The sequence below is a fragment of the Chenopodium quinoa genome, unplaced genomic scaffold, assembly GCF_001683475.1.
Source record: "Chenopodium quinoa cultivar QQ74 unplaced genomic scaffold, ASM168347v1, whole genome shotgun sequence".
Lineage (NCBI taxonomy): Eukaryota > Viridiplantae > Streptophyta > Magnoliopsida > Caryophyllales > Amaranthaceae > Chenopodium > Chenopodium quinoa.
This window is the reverse complement of record NW_018744151.1, coordinates 4,432,751-4,453,598: the sequence shown is the minus strand read 5'-3', so window position 1 is coordinate 4,453,598 and position 20,848 is coordinate 4,432,751. Positions and strand designations below refer to the sequence as shown.

At 34.7% G+C, this 20,848-nt stretch overlaps 1 protein-coding gene across 1 annotated transcript; it reads left to right on the top strand.

Moving 5' to 3' along the window:
* The first annotated feature begins 5,287 nt into the window (after nucleotides 1-5,287).
* On the top strand, nucleotides 5,288-19,177 carry LOC110693684 (guanylate-binding protein 3-like). The gene is made up of 14 exons (XM_021870845.1): nucleotides 5,288-5,755; nucleotides 7,638-7,799; nucleotides 8,233-8,298; nucleotides 8,645-8,788; nucleotides 8,872-8,985; nucleotides 9,246-9,347; nucleotides 9,421-9,606; nucleotides 13,084-13,173; nucleotides 13,243-13,377; nucleotides 14,474-14,596; nucleotides 16,266-16,351; nucleotides 16,423-17,035; nucleotides 17,209-17,286; nucleotides 17,641-19,177. The coding sequence occupies exons 1-14, from the start codon at nucleotides 5,450-5,452 to the stop codon at nucleotides 18,682-18,684; spliced, it is 3,249 nt and encodes a 1,082-aa protein (XP_021726537.1). The 5' UTR covers nucleotides 5,288-5,449; the 3' UTR covers nucleotides 18,685-19,177.
* Nucleotides 19,178-20,848: the final 1,671 nt, after the last annotated feature.

The following is a 20,848-nucleotide window of genomic DNA, read 5'->3' as shown; positions in this document are numbered from 1 at the left end:
GTTTAGATTTAATTATGTGTGAATAGTTTTATTTCTAGGGTTTATGGGGATCCGATAAATAATATGAAGGGGCAATTTATGATTGTTAATTGTCAATGCTTAATTATTTTCCTATTGATTGATTAATTCTATGCAATTAGGTTTGGCCAGATTTCATTGTATGAGTTTAGCAATATTGATTCGAGATTCGAGAGATGAGAATTGATGTTTAGGCTTAGTTTAAATAGGCGGACTAATTTATAAATGGTTAAGTCGAGATTCGAGAGATGAGATTTAATACCGATAAATTAACTCTGTGATTGTAATACGTAGAGAAAGCCCTTTGTGATCTGATTAATTGATGCATTGATGATTGATTGTTATGTCTTACCCTGGAATATTGTTTATTGGTGAACCTATGCCCTAGGCTTTTATTTCATTGAATTCCCTCTTACTTTTATTCCTTCCTACTCTTACTTTTAGTAGTTTAGTTACCCTTATAATAATAATTCGGTTACTTGATATTTTAGATTGCTTTTAATTAATTAGAAATAAATTGACATGTTTCCCTGTGGTTCGACTCTTCTTCCCTATCTACATAGTTAGTGGATTTAGGTATTATTTTTGATTGGGTGATTACGACTTGAGCTTGTCATCCAACATACTTACATGATTCTTAGAATAATACACTAATAGAAAATAAGTGATGGGAAGCCCTAAATGGCAAGCGGTTTTAAAAATCCGCTTGCCATTTACCCATTTTTTATAAATAAACCTGTAATATTAAATTGCAAGCGGTTTGGGGTTGAACCGCTTGCCTATATATCTAATGGCAAGCGGTTTGAGGTTGAACCGCTTGCCATTAGATATAGTGGCAAGCGGTTCAACCCCAAACCGCTTGCCATTTTCAAACCGCTTGCCATTTTTTTTTAAAAAAAGGTGGGATTACAATTCACGCACATCACAAACCCTAAGCCCATTAAATCCCCTCTCACGGCCTCTCTCTCCTCTCTCCCCTATTCTCAATTCACTCTGTCTCCTCTCATTCACTCCCTCACTTCTCTCTCCTCTCTCCCCTCCATTGTCACGACTCACGACATCTTCTCATCTCTACTTTCTCCATCTCCTTCTCTTTCTCTCTCATCTCTATCTTTCCTTTCTCACGCCAAGACCTCATTAAAGCTTGTGGATTTTGAGCCAATTCCGGTGGTAGTCCGGTGGGTTTTCGAGTGAATTCCAGTGGGTTTTCGAGCTATGGGTTGTGGGTTTAAATGATGGTAGTCCGGTGGTGGTGCGTGTGGGTTTTTATGGTCGAATTCGACAATATAAACTCTATATCTAGAGTTTTTAAGGTCGAATTTGACCCATAAAACCCAAATTTAAAGCCAATTTTGATTTTTTTTTTGGTGGTATTCAAGGTATTTCCTTTTTTTTAATCTTTTATTTTGTTTTTTTTTTTCAGTTTTTTTTATTGTAATGGGTGGTTGAATTGGTTTGTTCAGGTCGATTTATTGTTGGTGGGGGTCGTCGTGGACGGGTGATGGTGGATGGTAGTGATGGCTTGTTTTCAGGTGTTGGTGGGGGTCGTGGTGGGTGGTGGTGCTGGCAGTGTTCTGGTATTGGTGGGGGGTCGTGGTGGGTGAGTAGCTGGGGGTCGTGGTGCTGGTGGTGTGGGGTTATGGCTGTTGGTTGGTGGTGTAGGGTGGTGGCTTGTGTTGTGGTGGCTGGTGGTGTGGGGTGGTTAATTGATTGTTGAAAATCAGAATTGTAATTTTTTTGTTGTTAATTTATTTTTTTTGTTGATGAAAATTAGAAATTGTAATATTTTTTTGTTAATTTTTTTTTGTAGTTGAAAATCAGAAATTGTAATATTACAACAATTAATTAATAAAAATATTAATGTTATTACATATATTTTGATTATTTATCAATTAAAGTGAAAAAAATCAAAAAAAAAAAATTTATTTTTTATTTTTAATACCCCTAATGGGCAGCGGTTTGGCGCCAAAACCGCTACCCTTTCCTAAAATTGGCAAGCGGTTCTGAACCGCTTGCCATTTTAAAGACCAATTGGCAAGCCCCCTAAGGGCATGCGGTTCAGAACCGCTTCCCATTAGGGGGTTTGAACCGCTTGCCATTACGTATTTTCTACTAGTGATATACTCTTATTTTTTTGTCTTGAAGCTTCTACTCCAAAGCTTCTGTTCCTTCAAAGGAACTTCTCTTCTCTTGTTCTCACTTACGAATTGTTGCTTATTCCTTGCAAAGAATTACTTCTCATTCTTCTTAGGAACTGCATACAAATGTCTAACAATACGTTTGTATGTTTAGACTCCATCTCTTTGTGTTTCCCCTTGGAAACTCTTCTTCTCTTTGTGTTCCCCATGAGGAATTTAAGCACGATCCATACATTGTACGTTGGGAACCATCTTCAATAATGATCTAACCTGCACTCAATCATCTTCTTGCTTCATGACTTGTTCATGCACATCTTAATACACATATTAGTTACATAATCATCATTTGTTCACAATCATCAAAACCTTACAACACTCACTAATTGAATGAACGAATGATAACACTAAATTCTTAAGCTCAATGTTATGTGGGAATGAAAAATGGGTCAAGGTTGGTTCGGGAATGAAATGGCCTCAATTTTCACGATCTATAATGGTACTACGTATCACAGTATCGCACTACCACCTAATTGAGAATTAAAAATGAAAAAAACTTTACGACTTGATAAAATTGACCCAACTCCATTACTCGACTTTAGAGATGTCAATTTAGATAAATGGGTTGGTGAAGTTAGATCAGGTTGGTGGGGTGGGGTCTAATTCATATTTGAATCATGCTAAAGTGTTGTGTTTATACAAGTCGAAATCTAAATTAGTATGTTTGGGGTTGGTTTTGATTTGGGTTGTTCGGATTTGTTTTTGACACTTCTACCCGACTTTAATCATCCGATTTAAGAATAAAAAAAAAGTTAAAAAAAAAAAAGATATATGTGCCCTATACATGACTTTAAGTGGCTATAAAATGAAGGTCAATAACTAAGAAAAAAAATAGAGTTTGGTAGGTGCAACAATGAGAACTCTTTTTTCACTAGGTTCACCCTTTATACCAATCCAAATTTGAAGCTTAGTTTTGAATGGTTAGATTCCTGTTCCCTCCCAATTATTGTATTTTTTCAAATGTAGGTGGTTTTTTTTTTTTTTTTTTTTTTTTTTTTTTTTATTTTTTTATTTTAGCCCATTATTGATTCTAAGGTGCTATGTACTTGTGTTAGAATTTTAGTTTTTTTAAGAAATTGTTTATATTATAAGTGTTGTTTGGCTATATTTATTAATAACGAAACCTTTTTATTCCTCTTGATTTTTTTTATAATTTTTTTATTTTATAAAGAACTCTTTATTTTAAAATGCTTGCAATATATACTTTAACTTTTGTACTGTGCTATTAATAAATAATTTTTTATCTACATTTTGTTGTTTGTTAATGACTTTAATTTTAAATTAGGAGTGATAAAAGAAATTGAAGAGTGACTGTATATAGGAGTTAGGAAAAAAAATGTCAAGAAGTAGTAATAGAATTGAAGGCTGGTTAATTGGTCATCATGAAGTGGAGTAAAAGAGAAAGGTCGGACTATGAGAATAAACATAAAGGGAAGGAAAAGAGGAGTAGATATGACATGGATAAGACTGATCTGGCAAAATTGACCCATATTTAATTCTTCGGCACAAGACTTAGGGCTTGTTCTAATAGACTGAAATCAGCTGAACTGAACTGAATTGAATTGAACTGAGCTGAGCTGAACTGAGCTGAACTGAACTGAATATTTTATAAGAGAAGGAAATTAGGAGCTGAACTGAACTGAACTAAACTGAATATTTTATAAGAGAAGGAAAATAGGAGCTGAACTGAACTGAACTTAACCGAATATTTTATAAGAGAAGGAAATTAAGAGCTGAACGGAAGTGAGATGAACTGAACTGACCAGGCCCTTAAACTACATTAATTGTTTTTTAATAATGATTATTTTATGAAAATAAGGTATATTGACAATTGTGACTCCACCCGACTCAAAAGTAACTCGGGGCGGATCTTAGTTGAACATGACTCGTCGTGAATTGATCAAATTGACACCTCTGATAAAATTAAAGAAACAATACTATTGAACGGAAGCTTACCTTAATCTACATGGTGTACAGTGGAATTTATCGTCTCATCTCTGAATTTTTTTTTTTACAATTGATGGACTCTAATGTACTTTTTGTAGCGAAAATATATAGCGCGACCTAATTAAAAACCAATTAAGAAGCTAGTGTATAGAGAAATTTACGTCATTCATTGGGCTTGTTTGGTTAAATGGTTCCTTGAAAAATTAATTTCCCATGGGAAGTTCCACTTACTTAGGCCCTCATAGGTAATTCACTTATTCCATTTCATGGGAAGTGGGAATTCATGGGAATGGGAATTTCTACTTCCCATGAATTGAATTTGTCAACCAAACAACTCCAAACAATTTCAATTCCTAGGAATTTCAAGTTCTCATGTTTTTATTTGTTAACCAAACAACACCCGATAAAATGGACTCTAGTTTACCTTTTGTAGCAAGAATATATAGCAAGAGCCACAATGAAAACCAATCAGAAAGCTTGTAAATGTATGTCTACACGTGGCTTACATACACTTTATTTATTGTATTTCGTATAAGCTTTCGTATTACAATATACTTAAAAGAAAATAGAACAATAGATTTTGTAAAACTAGACCCGAGTTCCTTCGATGATCCGGGCCTATCAACCATCATCGGCGAAAGTAGCATATGTGTTCAATTTGATGACCCCATCAGGCGGTGGAGACCATCTTCTCGGACTTGACTACTGGGATTTATGAGAGAACCCATAAACGAGCTTGCTATAATTTCCATGCTCTTCAACGAGCCTATAACCTCGCTGGGATGCTGGGCTATGATGCAATATAGATTATAGAGTACTCTTGTTCTGAAAAACCTGGTTGTTCCTTTCCCTCCACACGCTCCAAGCTAGGAAATGTTCAATTACTAAAATGTTCAATTTTTTTTCTAGTACATGTTTAATTATTTTTCAAGTAATTGTTCATTTTTGTAGTGCAAGACCAGAACTAGGCAGCTATGACGGGTCACAAGACCCGCTAAAAATTTAAATAGTAGATGTTGGAGAACAAGACTCGAGTCCCTTCAATGATCCGGCCCTATCAACCATACTCTCTGGACCGTAGTCCGAACCCAACAAAACAACCACCAGCATAGAGGTTATAGTCATAGAGTATAGACCATCCAACACCACCTCGTAACCTCGCAAATTTAAAACTCCTCAACACCACGATTCAAATTCCCCCCCTCTCTCTAAAAACAACTTTGCAAACAAAAAGAAAGAATTTAGCGGTGTAAACTGTAAAGCCACAAAAAAGCAAACAACTTCGAAAAATGATGCAAAGACTCTTCCGAGGAGGAAGCGTTAGTGCCGCCAAAGACAATGGCGACTCCTTGCCGGAAACTCCTTCTCCGGCATCGCGCTCTCCGGTGTCGGACTTTCAGTCGCCGTCGTCTTCTTCGCCGGCGCCGGCAGTCACTGGACCAGCTCGCCCTATTAGATTCTTGTATTGCGATGAGAAAGGAAAGTTTCGATTGGATCCAGAAGCTTTAGCGGTGCTTCAGCTTGTTAAAGAACCTATTGGTGTTGTTTCTGTTTGCGGTCGTGCTCGTCAAGGCAAGAGTTTTATTCTTAATCAGGTTGGTGGTTTTTCGTTTTTGTGGAATTAGGGTTAGGGTTTTGAATTAGGGTTTTAGTGGTGTTAATTTTGTTGTGGAAGATTGAAAAGAAGGTTAACTTTAGTTATTTATGTGTTTGTATTGCTGGAATTGTTTGCTTTGATGCTTGTAGTCTTGTTGAATGGTTTAATTTGAATGTGATTGTTTTACTGTTAATTATGTATATACGATTAGCAAATGTTATATTGATTCTAGATGGTGGCTGTTCTTGTAGTTGAATCTTTTTAACGAGGTGATTGTGTTGCGAAACTTATTTACTTTGCTCGATTGTGTTAATTAGGGATGATCTTGGGGTGTGAATGAAGAATGTAAATTGATTGTTTAGAGAATATTCCCTGATAATCCTTAAGTAGCACTATGTAATGGTAGAAGTGGAGCTGATAATTGAATTAATAAGCAGCACAGTTTTGTAAGTGCTATTGTTGTAATTGCAAGTCTTGCTACAGACACAAACTATCTACATTGCCTGCAAAATTGGCTCCGTGACTGTTATCGTGATTTGCGATAATAATTACTTCCTCCGTTAACTATGATTTGCAACAAAGGGGGTGTTTGCGGATTCCTAGGCAAAATTTGTTTGTGAGAGTAAAATGGAGAGAGAAAAAGTTGGGTGCATGTGATGAGGAGAGAGATAGAGAGAAATGATTACCTAAAAAGGAAAAAAAACATTTGTTGCACATAATAGTTAGCATCCATTTATAGTATATGTTGCAAATAACCGTTAACGGAGGTAGTACATAACTTACAACTTTCTTTGAGGATTGATTATATGCTTTAGGCAATCAAATTATGTCTAGAGAGATTAAAGCTCCTTTTTTGTTTTTTCTTCTTTTCTGGATTTTCATGCAATTAAATGTTTTTTTTTAATGTTGTGATAATGCGGGTAAAATGAATTAAAAAGACGAGAAAGTGTGACCAAAGCTCTGTTTGTTTAGGTGGAAAACATTTTACATGACAACATTTCCCTGAATTTTTTCTCTCTAAAACAAACTAAGCCTAATAAAAAAATATGAACTCAATGAGTTGTATTATTGCCGTTAAATATAGAAATGATGTTGGACTTTACTCTGTTATTTAATGTTTTGCACCTTTGTAATACAATATAATTTTCATGTAAAATGTACTTCCTGCGTGTTTTATTTATTTATTATTTTTATAATTGCAACATTTCTACGATGTACATTATTAGCATACTCAATTTCAATTACATTTCGTGATTTATACTAAATGAAAAGAGTCATATGGGATTTTGTTAGATCTGTCTCAATATAATTTAATTTTTATCATTTCTACAAATGTATAATTAAAGATATTAACAGTTGAAGTTATTCATTGGCAAGAATAGCAGAAATGTTGAAAGTAAAAAAATACTGAGGAAGTTTATGCCCTCCGTAGCTTCAAGCCTCCAACTATACTTGGTTGATTCTGGCTTTGCCACTGAGCTGCAATAATATCTCAGTTTTAAGCTTTATTGTATCTTTTCTTTAGTCTATATCTCTTTGTTGTAGTGACACATTAAGATGGCAAAGCCAGCTAGAGCTTTGCATTCCAGCATATCCATCTGAAGCGAGGTACCATGTGATGATATTTGTGTCTTAAGCTTTTGATGCTTAAATTACATTAATTTGTGTCTTGACTCTTGAGTGTTTGATGCTTATTCTACAATTATTTGCCTCCTTTGTTCATGCTCTTATTCAAGTTAAATTCCCAGTTTTGCTTGTCATTAGCTAGTGACCATTGTAATACAAATTACTTTTGTTTTGTTATATTCCCTTTTTTTTTTGTTTACAAATTTGAAATTGTTATTAAATCGATTGTTTTACATGGTCCATGTACTGTTTAGCTTCTAGGCAGGAGCAGTGGATTTCAAGTTGCATCTACCCATAAGCCGTGCACCAAAGGGCTTTGGCTGTGGAGCGTTCCGCTAAAGAGGACTGCGTTAGATGGAACTGAATATAACTTAATTCTCTTGGACAGTGAGGGGATTGATGCCTATGATCAGACGGTTAGAATTCCCTACTTATTGTGTTTGGCAGTAATTTATTTTTGGACTTGATTGTTAAGGGCATCATATTTCTCAATCCATTTTTGGTTCTTCAATCTCTATCCTTCCATCACACAAGAAATGAGGAGAGAGATATAGAGAGGAGGAAAGGGATGATCCAACCATCACATGAACCAATGATCTGCCTCGCTCTATTTCTTTCCTTCCATGGGCTATGGCACAAGAACAAAGGATGAGAGAGACTCATAATTCAAAATTGGATCATGAGGATAGATGCTCTAAGCAAGCACTAGTTAGTGTTAGATTTGCATACGGTGGTCTAGCATCATTGTTTATATTGTTTTTTTTTTTTTTTTTTTTTTTTTTTTGCCAATCATCTATTTTCTTGAAGTGTTTTAGATATATCCTTTGTTTTAATCGGAGCCTTCTTCAGGGAACATACAGCACCCAGATCTTTTCCTTGGCTGTCCTGTTGTCCAGCATGTTCATCTACAACCAGGTTAGAAACATGTCTGTTTTTGTTTATTGTCAATTAATTGCATGAATATCTTGAATTTTCAATCCATGTGATGTATGGTGTTTGATATATTGCAAAATTCAAACACTGCTCTCTGACTATAATATCAGGTCAAAATTTGAACATGTGGTACATGTTTGTTTTTGTTTCTTGTCAATAAATTGCTTTTTCGATGTAATTCTTGATTGCTTTTATTTTTTTCTAGCTGTGTGCCTGTGTGATATATTGGTGTTTGATAAACGAATACTTCACAAATGCAAATACTGATCTCTGAATACAAATTTAGAGTCAGAATTTGGTACATTAATTTTTCCAATATCTGATTCAGATGGGTGGAATTGATGAGGCTGCACTTGATCGCCTCTCTCTTGTTACTGAAATGACCAAACATATTCGAGTGAGAGCTTCTGGAGGCAAGACATCAGCTTCTGAGCTAGGACAGTTCTCTCCAATCTTTGTTTGGCTTTTAAGGGTAATTTCTTTTGTAGCATGTCCAGCAACTGATTCAACTTTGTATATGTTTTAGGAATGATCTTGTCAAATATTGCTTTTCAGGACTTCTATTTGGACTTGACTGAAGATAATAGGAAAATAACTCCCAGAGATTATCTGGAGCTTGCTTTGAGACCTGTTCAAGGAGGTGCAAAAGATGTTTCTGCCAAGAATGAGGTATTTGCTAGCAAGAAATATAGAAACAAGCATATATTTGGAGAGACTATTGTTTCCAGCAATTGATTGGACACAAATATGTAACACTCCGTTCTTTTTGTATATCGTTTTGTTCTTAGATTTGCTAATGTAAAGAATACTCTTTGTTACTTAGATGCTGTGTTTTGTGTGTATGAATCATGATGAGAGAGTTCTTATTATGTTAAATATATTATACATGTCCAGTTAAAACTTCTCATGCAAAATGTTATCATGATTAGATTCGGGAGTCAATTCGAGCTCTTTTTCCAGATAGAGAATGCTTCACTCTTGTGCGGCCACTAAACAATGAAAGTCAACTCCAGCGCATGGACCAACTCTCAGTTAGTATTACAGAGTATTATTATTTTTAATTAATCTTTTGATAGTCTACTGAGACGATATTCCTACGTGCAGTTGAACAAATTGAGGCCAGAATTTAAATCTGGTTTGGATGCGTTGACAAGGTTTGTGTTTGAGAGAACTAGGCCAAAGCAAATGGGAGCGACCACAATGAATGGACCAATGCTAGCTGGTATTACACAATCATTTTTGGATGCATTAAATCATGGGGCAGTCCCTACCATTACGTCTTCTTGGCAGGTCAGTATTCAGTTATAGTATTACATTCGTGCTGCTTGAAGCAAGGTATTTTCATTTTTATTATCTTTGATGCAAATAGATTTTATCGCCAGAGTTTACCAGTTTCTTTATATTGATTTGGACTTTCTAAATCTGAGCTTCCTTGACTATATTTAGAGCAATCGTGTTGCTATCATCCATGGTTTTGTATAGTATTACCTGTGATAATTTGAATTTGCACTGCTGTAGATGTTTCTGTGGAATTTGCTTTCCTTGTACTTTGTCTGATTTGATTGAAAAGCAAAAATGTGTGCAATAATAGTTCTTTGATATTTGTTCTTTAAATCACCTGTGGTGTACAAGCATTGTACATTGTTGTGCGTTGACCTTCACTTTCAATATGAAATGGTCAATGCCTTACTCCTCTAGGCACGCAAGATTTATTTGTTTAGTAACTACGTGGGTAAGGAGGGGCCCTTTAAGTCAAATTCAAAATCAATAACTGATGCCAAAGGAACAGATAATAAGCAAAGGCTCTTTCTTTATCTGAAATTTTATATGAAGTACACAGTATAAATAATGTAGGAAAACATGTTCTTGTACCCTTTTTATGGGGTTATATATATTCACTTTTGAAAGAAGGGAAACATTTCCTCATAATTTATCTCATCACAATTCTAAATTAAGTTTTTCAGAGAACATGTATCAAAATACTGTTTTATTATACACGATTTTTTGTTCTTTCTAATTGGCTTAAGGAACTTCTGTGTGATATATTTTCTGCCCAACCAAATGAAGCCTGAAGGCCTTGCCGTCTAGCCATTATAGTCCAACCATTAGATATTTCATACGTGGAAATACTAATGATTGGATGTGTAATTTGATGGTCCATAATTCTTTACTCCTTGAGATCACATTTCTGTAAAGGACTAAAGGTATGACAATTATGCTGTCCTTGACTTCATGAGGGCTTTGGGTTCGGTCTCCTTATATATATATATATATATATATATATATATATATATATATATATATATATATATATATGTATATTTAGTTTTCATTAGTACCTCAAGGGTTATTTTTTTTACCTCAACTCATAACCTTGAATGCCAATATCTAAATTTTGAACCATAACATGTTAATGAATAAGTACAATTTTTTTTTTTTTTTTTTTTTTTTTTTTTTTTTTTTTTTTTTTTTTTTGCATTTTCATTAGTGGAGGTAGCCAACGGTACATTGGCTATTCAACTTGAACATGTCCCGAATAAGAAAAAGCTCACTGAAAAGGATGTTGTTTCTATGACACACGTATATTCTATTATATTTTTGCGTCATCTCTTTTTTTCTTTTCTCATGCTGACATTAATTTATATTTTGAGAGTAAGAGACATTGAAGTTGACAAGCTCCTGATCATGTTCTTCTATTGACTTAAACACCCAAATGACCCAATCCTTTTATAGTTCCCGATTATCACTTGATGGTATCCTTTTTAGATTGTAGATTTAGATCCGGTAAAATTTGCGATATGTTCTCATGATGGTGTACTTCTGTAATGAACTGACTTAGGGAAGGGTATTATGGGTAGTTTAGTATCTTAGTAGTTATCAAATGTAGTTTGGGCAATTTGGGAAGTCTAGTATTATTAGGTTAGTAGTTTGTAACCTTGTATAAATAGAGAGAGGGGAGAAAGTAGAAAACAGGCAGAATTTTGGAGTGAATCCCTGGGAGTGTTGTGACCTTAAGTCACTATTTGGAGAGTTGTGACCTCAAGTCACTAATATGAGTTTTGTAGGCTAAACCTACTAGCTTTTGTAAGAAATCATTAATCTGTTTAATCAAATTTCCAAGCTTTCCCCTTCAAATTTCCTCTTAATCAGTATAGTATACAAGTCAGATTTGGTAGTCCATTACAACTTCACATTCAATTTGAATTACTTGTGCATCCCTATCATATGTGTTATATCTATTCCTTTTTCTGATACGTTTTTAGGCTTTCCCTTTCCCTTTTATGTCAGAAGTATAATCTTCATAAAATAGTGGCATCGATATAGTCAAAAGTAACAATCAAAGGCATATACTCCTTTTTTTTTTTTTTAAATATTTTTTATAAGTATTTCACTTACCAAATGTTGCTGTTTTTTTAAGCGTTACATTTCCATTTTTGCAAACAACTTCATTTTGATATAGCATCTCTTTATCCCCTAAAAAAAAAAAAGCATCTCTTTCTTCTCATGGTCCCTACTTAAACCCAATACTATATTTTTTTTATTGTATCTTTTCCTCTCACATCCCTTATTTTTCATTAAAATATTAATTGATTGACTTAGTTAAAATAAATACCCTCCTTCATTTTTTTTAAATATTTTTTATAAAATAATCTTGAAATGGTCTATGCATTGAAAAAAGTCAATGATTGATGATAAATGTTGATAGGAAAAATAATTAGGCAATAAAAAAATACTATGGAGTACAATATTGTCAAATGACTCAAATCTAAACTAGATGTTGCAACACCCAATTAAAAAAAAAAGCAACTAATGAAGGCTTGCGATAGTAAAAGATAGTAAAAAAAGTTTAGTTTCCCTCTAAATTACCTTTTTTTTTTTTTTTTTTTTTTTCCCATCTAGTTTTTACTTAATATTTAACATTTATTTTTTCATAATGTGTATGCGTGACAAAATTTAATACATATAATAAAGTAATTAGTTTCTTAAAATACCTTACACCTAGTTGACTTTATGACCAAAGAAAATAAAGATATACTTCCTCCGTTTTCCTTAGTGATACTCACTTTCCGTTTTCCTCCGTATTCTAACTTCTATACGCTTTTACTTTATTCCATACATGCGTGATCTCCATTTTCACTTTTCCTTGGTATGTGTTTTTATAGTAAATGAGTAGATCCCTTGTGGTGAGACCCCCTCTTATGGTGAGAACTCCAACGTGGGCCGTTAGATCCGACGTCTATTAAATAAATCTTCATTAAGGGTATTGTTGTAATTTAGGTTCAAAGTTTTACAATATTACGAAAACTGCCATTAATGAAACTCTTTATATTGTGACAATATCTAACGGCCCATGATGGGGTTCTCACCATAAAAAGTTTCCACCTAAGGGTTATTGAGTATAAATAAATATATTTTACTCAAAGTTAATAAGAGAGAAAAGTGGTAAGGCTGAAAATAATTGTTGTTACAGTTTAATTGTCCCCAATGTACATTGATGGTATGGGGCAATATATTAGGGACAGCGTAAAAGGATAGTGGGGCAAACTTTAAGGGACGGAGTGAGTATGTGGTAAAGGAATTTTCTCGTTTGCAAGTTAACCTTTGTCTTTGCCTCCCCCCCCCCCCCCCCTTACCTTGTTGTTGTTGACTAATTAGAAAAATGGTGACCCAATTCTCAGTGTAATGTGATCAACTCTACCAGCAGACTTGTTGACTAATTAGAAAAATGGTGACCCAAATCTAATGCATCAATTCTTTGATCTGTAGAGTGTTGAAGAATCTGAGTGCAGAAGGGCATATGATTCAGCTACTGAGGAATATATGTCCTCTTTTGATCGTTCTAAGCCAGCCGAGGAAGTAAGTTTGGGTCCCAATAAAAAATTGTATTGTGTCTCTGTTACATATTTTTAACTGTTTTGATTTTAGGCAGCACTAAGAGAAGCGCATGAAGTGGCTGTCCAGAAGGCTTTGGGTATCTTCAATGCTTGTGCTGTGGGGGCTGGTCCAGTCAGGCAGAAATTTGAGAAGCTACTCCAGACATTTTTTAAGAAGGTTTTTGAGGTACTAAATATACTACTAACAATTTCTGTTAACTATCCTTATTCCTTCATGTGCATTTTTTTTAATGCCTGGAGTACTGATTGCATCCATTGGAGGCGGTCTACTGCAGTCTCAGATATGGTGATTAAATTACTTGGTAAATGTTCAGTAGTATAAAATGTTCCTGAACAGATGTTGGAGTGTGGTGGCGAGTTTTTCTCTTGAAGACTTTGCTACAATGCCTTGTTACTTGAGGATAACTATAGTTAGCAGTTGACAACTAACCTTTTTGGCTTATATGGTGCTTCAGTTTTATTTTTTGGTCTCAATGTGCTATTTCTGATAATTTAAGAAACAGTGTGTTTAATTATTATTCCAGCTTTACACAACTATCTACTGGGATGAAATTGAGCACATTTACTGTAAAATACTACTTGTGTACTTCCTCCGTTTTCCTTTTATTGCACCATAAGGACTTTTACACTACTCACTTAATCTTCTTTGACCATCATTTTTGTTTTATCCATTAGGAAAAACATAGTCATGTGGGATTTAATTAGATTCGTCTCGACTATTTTTCAAATATCATTTTTTTTTTACAAAAGTATAATTGAAGATATTAATAACTAAAGTAATGCATTGGCAAGCGTGAAATCCCTAATGGTGCAATAAAAAAAAGAACGGAGGAAGTATTATTGTTGGAGCTTTTAAGTCAGTTGTGTACCAGATGGTGCTTAATGATTGATCAGTGTCAAGACTGTATTGTAGACTGTCAAACATGTTGGTCGGTTCTAGTTTTTTGGGGTTGCTTTGCCTTTTTGGTACCAACGTTAATTATGATCTTAAAATATTTACCCTGGTTAAATCAGTTTTCTCTCAGATGAGTAAGGTTGGGTTGTCTTGTTGGGTCTAATTTTACAATATTCACATTAATTTTAATTGGATGGGCTGCACAATCTAAATATTCGAGTGTGAAGTACATTTTGAACTGTAATTTTGTGGTCTTTTGAGATCTGAAGATTGGTTGGATCATTTTCTGACAGGTGTGCTGATTTTCGGGTAGAATACTCATTGTCTGGATTTTTGTGAATCCCTGATTATTTTACTGATTATCCAGGATTACAAAAGAAATGCTTATATGGAGGCAGAGATGAAATGCTTGAATGCTATTCAGAATATGGAAAAGAGATTGCGAGCAGCTTGTCATTCTGCCGATGCAAAGTTGGAGCAAGTCTTCAAGGTGATTTGTTTTTGTAGCTCTTACTCTTTTCTTCAGATTTCGATTTTGATTTCTTGCACAATCCTTTTACCTCTATTATATACACGTATTTATAGATTTTTCTTTTTTCTTATTTTGTTATGTATGCTTACCTTGTTTAATTTCTTCTTCATTGCCGATCAAGCAAACTTCTGGAAGCTACTCTGCTATTTGTTCAATTGACCATTTCCTCTTTGTGTATCATAGACAACACTCCTGAGAGTCTGAGAGTAGTTTTGTAGGATTATTAGGTCTGTTTCAGAAGAGGTACATAAATTCTCTTGCTATTCATAGTATTGGTTTTTAACTTTCTGTTCCTGTAACCTTGTAATATCACTAATAAGTTCAATCCTGGATAGGTATTCTTGGGGTATTATATCTTTAATTTTCCCTCAATATTCAAAGCTTCATTTGCAATTGTCAGTTTAATGCTGTTAAGTTCAGAGCCATATGTCATTGGGCAAGTATAGTTTCTGGTTTGCAAAGGTAGAAACATAAAGTAGTTCCTTCAAGGGCTGGGCTTGGTCCAACTATGTATTGTTTTAAAGGGTAGTGACGGGGATTGAGTGATGGTAGAGAGTGGTAGTTTCTGCAATTTGCTTTTAAAGTCTTTTAGAGGTCTTTAGGAACGGACGGAGGGAGTAAAAGTCAGTAACATTGATAAATGGCAAAAAGCACAAAATACATGATAACACCAGATCTTAAATCGCAAAAAATTCTATTGTGCTCTACATGCCTACACTTGGAAGTCAGGTTGACATCACTCATCACTCACATAAATATTACCGTGAATTTTCTTTACAATTTTTTAGTTTCTGGGCCCTATAAAGAAAAAAACATCTACCATTCCCAAGCATGGCCTTGATGAAACTCTCATGGATTCCAAATGTCACAGTGAATTTTCTCTAGACATCAAATTTTACCTTGCGAGCCACTGTTATAAGTGTTTTTTTTACTTCCTTTGTTTTGCTATTATTGCACCACTTGCTTTTTAAGGAGGCTTCAGAAATATTGCACTATAACCATTTTAGGAAAACAAATCTCTCACACTTCACATTGTAAATGCCTAATATACCCTTGTTAATACATGTTTCTTTAGTTTATTCTTACAATCTCATAGCTAATTTTGTAATTTTTCTTTCCTCTTCCTTTTCCCCACAACAAAAATATATTGTGTTCTCCCTCCATGGTGCAATATAAATAATGGGTGACTGTTGGGTGTTGGTTGTGGTTGGGTGGAGCTCCTAGATTTATTAATCATCCCCACTTTTTCTCCTACCCTTGATTACATGTCATTTACTTTCTTAAACAACCCTTGACAAATTTTACCTTGGACTGTGTGCAAGCCTCTTTGTTTCTCATAATATGTAACGGAGTATATTCGTTTTTGTAGTGTACTGAATTTCAAAATCTGCTACTTGTTTATTCTGTTTGTGCCCTACTGTTCAAAGAAGACTAAAGGAAAGATGTTGAGCTGCATTTTCCTGTTTGCTGCTTATGTGTGTTGATATATTAAACTTTGTGGTGGCACTTGATGTCATGACATGATGATATTTGCAAGTGGTTGCACAGGTGCACATTTCACTACATCTATACATTCTTGCTATCTTGCATTTGGTAACTCTTATTTGGAGAACAATTTGATATGCAGATCCTCGATGACCTTTGTTCAGAATTTGAAAAGTCAACTTACGGTCCTGAAAAATGGCATAGACTTGCAAATTTTCTTCTTCAAAGGTTCGCATACCTCTTTTTCTTTGAAATTTCTTATTGCCGATTGGGCTTAACTGAACCTTGAAGTTTTCCAGCTTGGAAGGTCCAATCGCAGACCTTGTCAGGAAGAAAATAGATCAGGTCACGTCTGAGAAAAGTTCCTTAAGTTTGAAGTGTCGATCTATCGAAGATAAGATGAATATGCTCAACAAACAGTTGGAAGCAAATGAGAAGTCTAAATCTGAGTATATGAAGCGTTATGAGGATGCTATAAATGAAAAGAAGAAGGTTGCTGATGAGTATATGAGCCATATTACTTCTTTGCAGAGTAAATGCAGCTCCTTGGAAGAAAAATCTTCTGGCTTGTTGAAATCTCTAGAGTCTGTTAGGCAGGAATCTTCTGATTGGAAAAGGAAATATGAGTATGTCCTATCAAAAAAGAAAGATGAAGAAGAACAAGCGAGTGCTGATAGAGATGCTCTCAAGTCCAGAACTAGTGCTGCAGAAGCAAGACTGGCTGCTGCTCGTGAACAAGTTCAATCTTCTCAAGAGGAAGCGGATGAGTGGAAAAGAAAATATGATATTGCTGTTCGAGAAACTAAAGCAGCCCTCGAAAAGGCAGCTGTTGTGCAGGAGCGTGCGGATAAGACTAGGCAATCCCGGGAAGATACTATTAGAAGTGAATTTTCTAGTAGTCTGGCAAAGAAGGTCTTTATTGATTTTTGTAAAATTAATGGTTTTTTTGCCTTTACTGTGCTGTTATATTAACATATTTCTCAATAACGTGTTGTTGCAAATCTTGCAATTAATAGTTTCACAACAGATTTATAGTGAGCTCAAATACTCACATGCTAATCTTTGTTCTGATTTTAATGTTACAGGAAGAGGAAATTAAGAAGCAAGCAGCAAATATTGAGCATGCGGAGCAGAGATTAGCAGCTTTGAGTTTTGAGTTGAAGGTATTTTTTATTTTTATTTTTTGATGAATAAGCATTGAATGCATCTTTTTTTTTTTTTTTTCCTAAAAAAAAAAGACAAATAAAAAAGTCATTAGTACTTGTAGTTGTTGCAGATGGTATGTCCTTAATATTTTTCAGGTATATACAGAATAATAATATCCAGTATGTTCTTTTAAGTGTTCTTTGGCACTAACGACCTTGCGAATTAATAATTCATTGGCTAGTTGATGATTTCAAAAAGACTTGAATCTTCTGTCTTTTTGAAATGAAGTCTACTAAATAGATTTTTTGTAAGCATTTTATGCTTTCTTTAGTATACAAGTGTAATTATTAGATCTACATTCTTTCCCTCAGGCTGCTGAATCCAAGGTAGCTAGCTATGAGCTGCAAATAGCTGGCATGAGAAGTGACATAAAGGAGTTGAATGAGAAGCTGGATGCTGCAAATGCTACTGCACAATCATATGAGAGAGAAGCTAGCACACTTGAGCAGGAAAAAGTACATCTGGAGCAGAAATACCAGTCTGAGTTCAAGAGGTTTGATGAGGTGCAAGAAAGATGTAGAATTGCTGAAAAAGAAGCAAAAAGAGCTACTGAGGTGGCTGATAAAGCACGATTAGATGCAGCTGCTGCTCAGAAGGAAAAAAATGAAATTCAGCGAACAGCTATGGAAAGATTGGCCCATATCGAGCGTGCTGAGAGGCAAATTGATCACTTGGAGAGAGAGAAAAGTGACCTGGCAAATGAACTGGAAACACTCCGTACATCCGAAACGGATGCCAATGCTAAAGTAAGTCTGCTGGAGGCTCAGGTTGAAGAAAGGCAGAAGGAAATTGAATTGCTGATGAAATCTAACAGTGAGCAAAGAGCTAGCACTGTTCAAGTACTGGAGAGTCTCCTTGAGACTGAACGTGTTGCAAGGGGAGAAGCAAATCGCCGTGCAGAGGCACTCTCTCATCAGCTGCAGGCTACCCAAGCGAAACTTGACATGGTCCAGCAAGAGCTGACATCTGTTTGTTTGAATGAGTCTGCCCTTGATGCCAAGCTGAAGTCTGCCTCACATGGGAAACGTGCCAGGGTGGATGAGCATGATGTGGCAGTGGACTCTGCGGAGGATATGGATGTTGATAAAGCAAGGGTAAGCAAAAGAAGAAAAAGTACGATCAGTCCACTACAGCAAGCAGCCTCAGCAGGTGATTGTGATTCTGTTTTTACGGGTGATGATGATGAAAGCAGTCAGCAAAATGACACGCAAGACTATAGAAAGTTCACCATTCAGAAGCTCAAGCAAGAGCTCACTGAACACAATTTCGGTGATGAGGTGTTTAAGCTTCGGGCCCCTGCTAAGAAGAAAGATTATATTGCTTTGTATGAAAAATACATCCTGAACAAGTCCTGATCAACCGGTTAACGTTGCTAGATTTGGACAGAAGATTCAGCTCTAGTTCAAGTTTCTTTTATTAGATGAGATTAGTTGGGGAGGGCTATTAATTCTCTGGATACAAGGGTTTTGTGTTGATATACATTGCCTCTGACCTGAAATCATTCTACCGTATCATTTTGGTCTTTCTGGGAGAGTGAGACAGGAACATCAGTGGCGAAATTGCCTGGTTTTGCTGTAACTACTGTAGGTCTAACATTAAGGAGCATGATAATGTATATTCTTTTTAGGTTCAGTTAGTTTCTGCGAGAAACAGAGTGTCGCGAAGTTTTAATTTTCATTGCTTTTCTATGATGTGTAGGTCTAACGGTCAGAGTTGCTCTTTCAGAGGATTGTGGTAGTTTCAGTCCAAAACTGATAGTGGATTTGATGTATTATGCGTGTTGATTTATGTTAAAAGATTAAAACTGTATTCCTTGCTGATTCAGTGAAAATTCTTCAATCTGGTAAAGTACGAGTGATGATATATTTACAGTTTACGAATTATGTCTTGCTTAATCGAGTGTAGAATGGCAACAGGTTTAGTGGTTTACTCTCTTTGGTAAATCCACGAGATGTTTGCTTGCTTCACTGTTGTGCAAGTGGCCAACTGCACGTTATAAGGATCTATTGCTTGTGGCTTCCAAGGGCTCCTTAGCGCAAATTAATATTCAAAATGCTTGATTGATGCTTGGAGTTGACAACCATAAATTAAGGCCCTGTTTAGTTTGATGTAAAAGGTTTTCATGGAAAATGAATTTTTCATTTTTTTCCATTTTTCTTTGTTTGGTTTGTTAAGGGATGGAAAACAATTTTTCCAAGGGTGGAAAATTCCATCCTTAATGATGGGAAAACATTTTATTTTCCAAAACAAGGGAAGCCACATTTTCCTTTTTCCTCCTTACCTCTTTTTTTACTTCCTTCTCATTCATCTTTACATTTTCACTCTTATTTTTTATTTTTCTTGAATTTTTCTTATATGCAACCAAACAAAGGAAAAATAATTTGCAATTGTGTTTTTCCCTGAAAATATGTTTTCCGTGAAAATTAATTTTCCATTGAAAATGTTTTACATTAAACCGGGGCCTAAGTGGGCCTATGTGCTAGGGTGAAGGCGGGAAGAAGAGGGTCAAAAAATCTCAAAATTCTACCAAAATTGAATATAGATTACTGAGGAATAGACATGGGCCAAAATTAGGAAGATCTTTGCATAATGGTGCACAAGAATGGTATGCACTAATTTAAAAATGAAAGAATATAAGTACGACTTATTAATTATTATATTTCGTATAATATTACCTTCGTTAATCTAAGTCTTGTTTACTTTTCGTTTTATTGGTTCTTCTAGAAAGAACTCTGCACAATGGTGCACAAGAATGGAATATGCTAATTTTAAAATTAAAGGATATAAGTATGACTTATTAATTATTGTATAATACGAGGTGCTACCTTTGTTTTTCTAAGTCTTATTCGCTTTTCGTTTTATCCGTTTTCAAAGTTTTATTCACTTTTATTTTACTCCTTTTATGATAGGTTTCTATTCATGTTTATCATCCACAATTCCACTTTGTAGAGCCCTATTTTATTTAATAAATCTTTTGCTTAATACCGAGTACAAGTACTTGCATGTATGGTTTCTATTTTTATTTTTTTTACTTAGTTTGTGTAGCTAGAATAACCATGTAAGTCTCAGTAAAATGAAGGTTGTATATTATGAAAAAGAAGACATAAAATTTTCATTTTTTTTCTTTATACTTTCACTACTTTCTTTTAAATATAAGACACGTTTTTGCATGCTTTTTTAAGAGCTACTATTTGGTTTTGTATTAAAAAAAAACGCACATATACGTTTATCGAAATTGAATGATAGCATAAAGAGCATAAACATCATTGGAAACACATAACATTTTTTAAAAGACATATTATTATCAGTGGTGGATGTAGGATATTTTTAAAAAGGGCATATTATTATATGTGGTGGATGTCGAACTCAAAACTTTTAACACAAATTCAATGCATTAGCACTACGACAAAGCTACTTTGATGTTATTTATTATTTTATTGCATTATAAATTGTATTTAACCTATAAATTTACACCTTTAACTTAATAAAAAAAATTTAAAAAAATATGGTGGGGCCGCT

Coding starts and splice junctions, on each gene's coding strand:
- LOC110693684 (XM_021870845.1), top strand. CDS start 5,450: ATGATGCAAAGACTCTTCCGAGGAGGAAGCGTTAGTGCCGCCAAAGAC. Junction 13,174..13,242: donor GTTCTAAGCCAGCCGAGGAA/GTAAGTTTGGGT, acceptor TTTTGATTTTAG/GCAGCACTAAGAGAAGCGCA. Junction 16,352..16,422: donor GCAAATTTTCTTCTTCAAAG/GTTCGCATACCT, acceptor GAAGTTTTCCAG/CTTGGAAGGTCCAATCGCAG.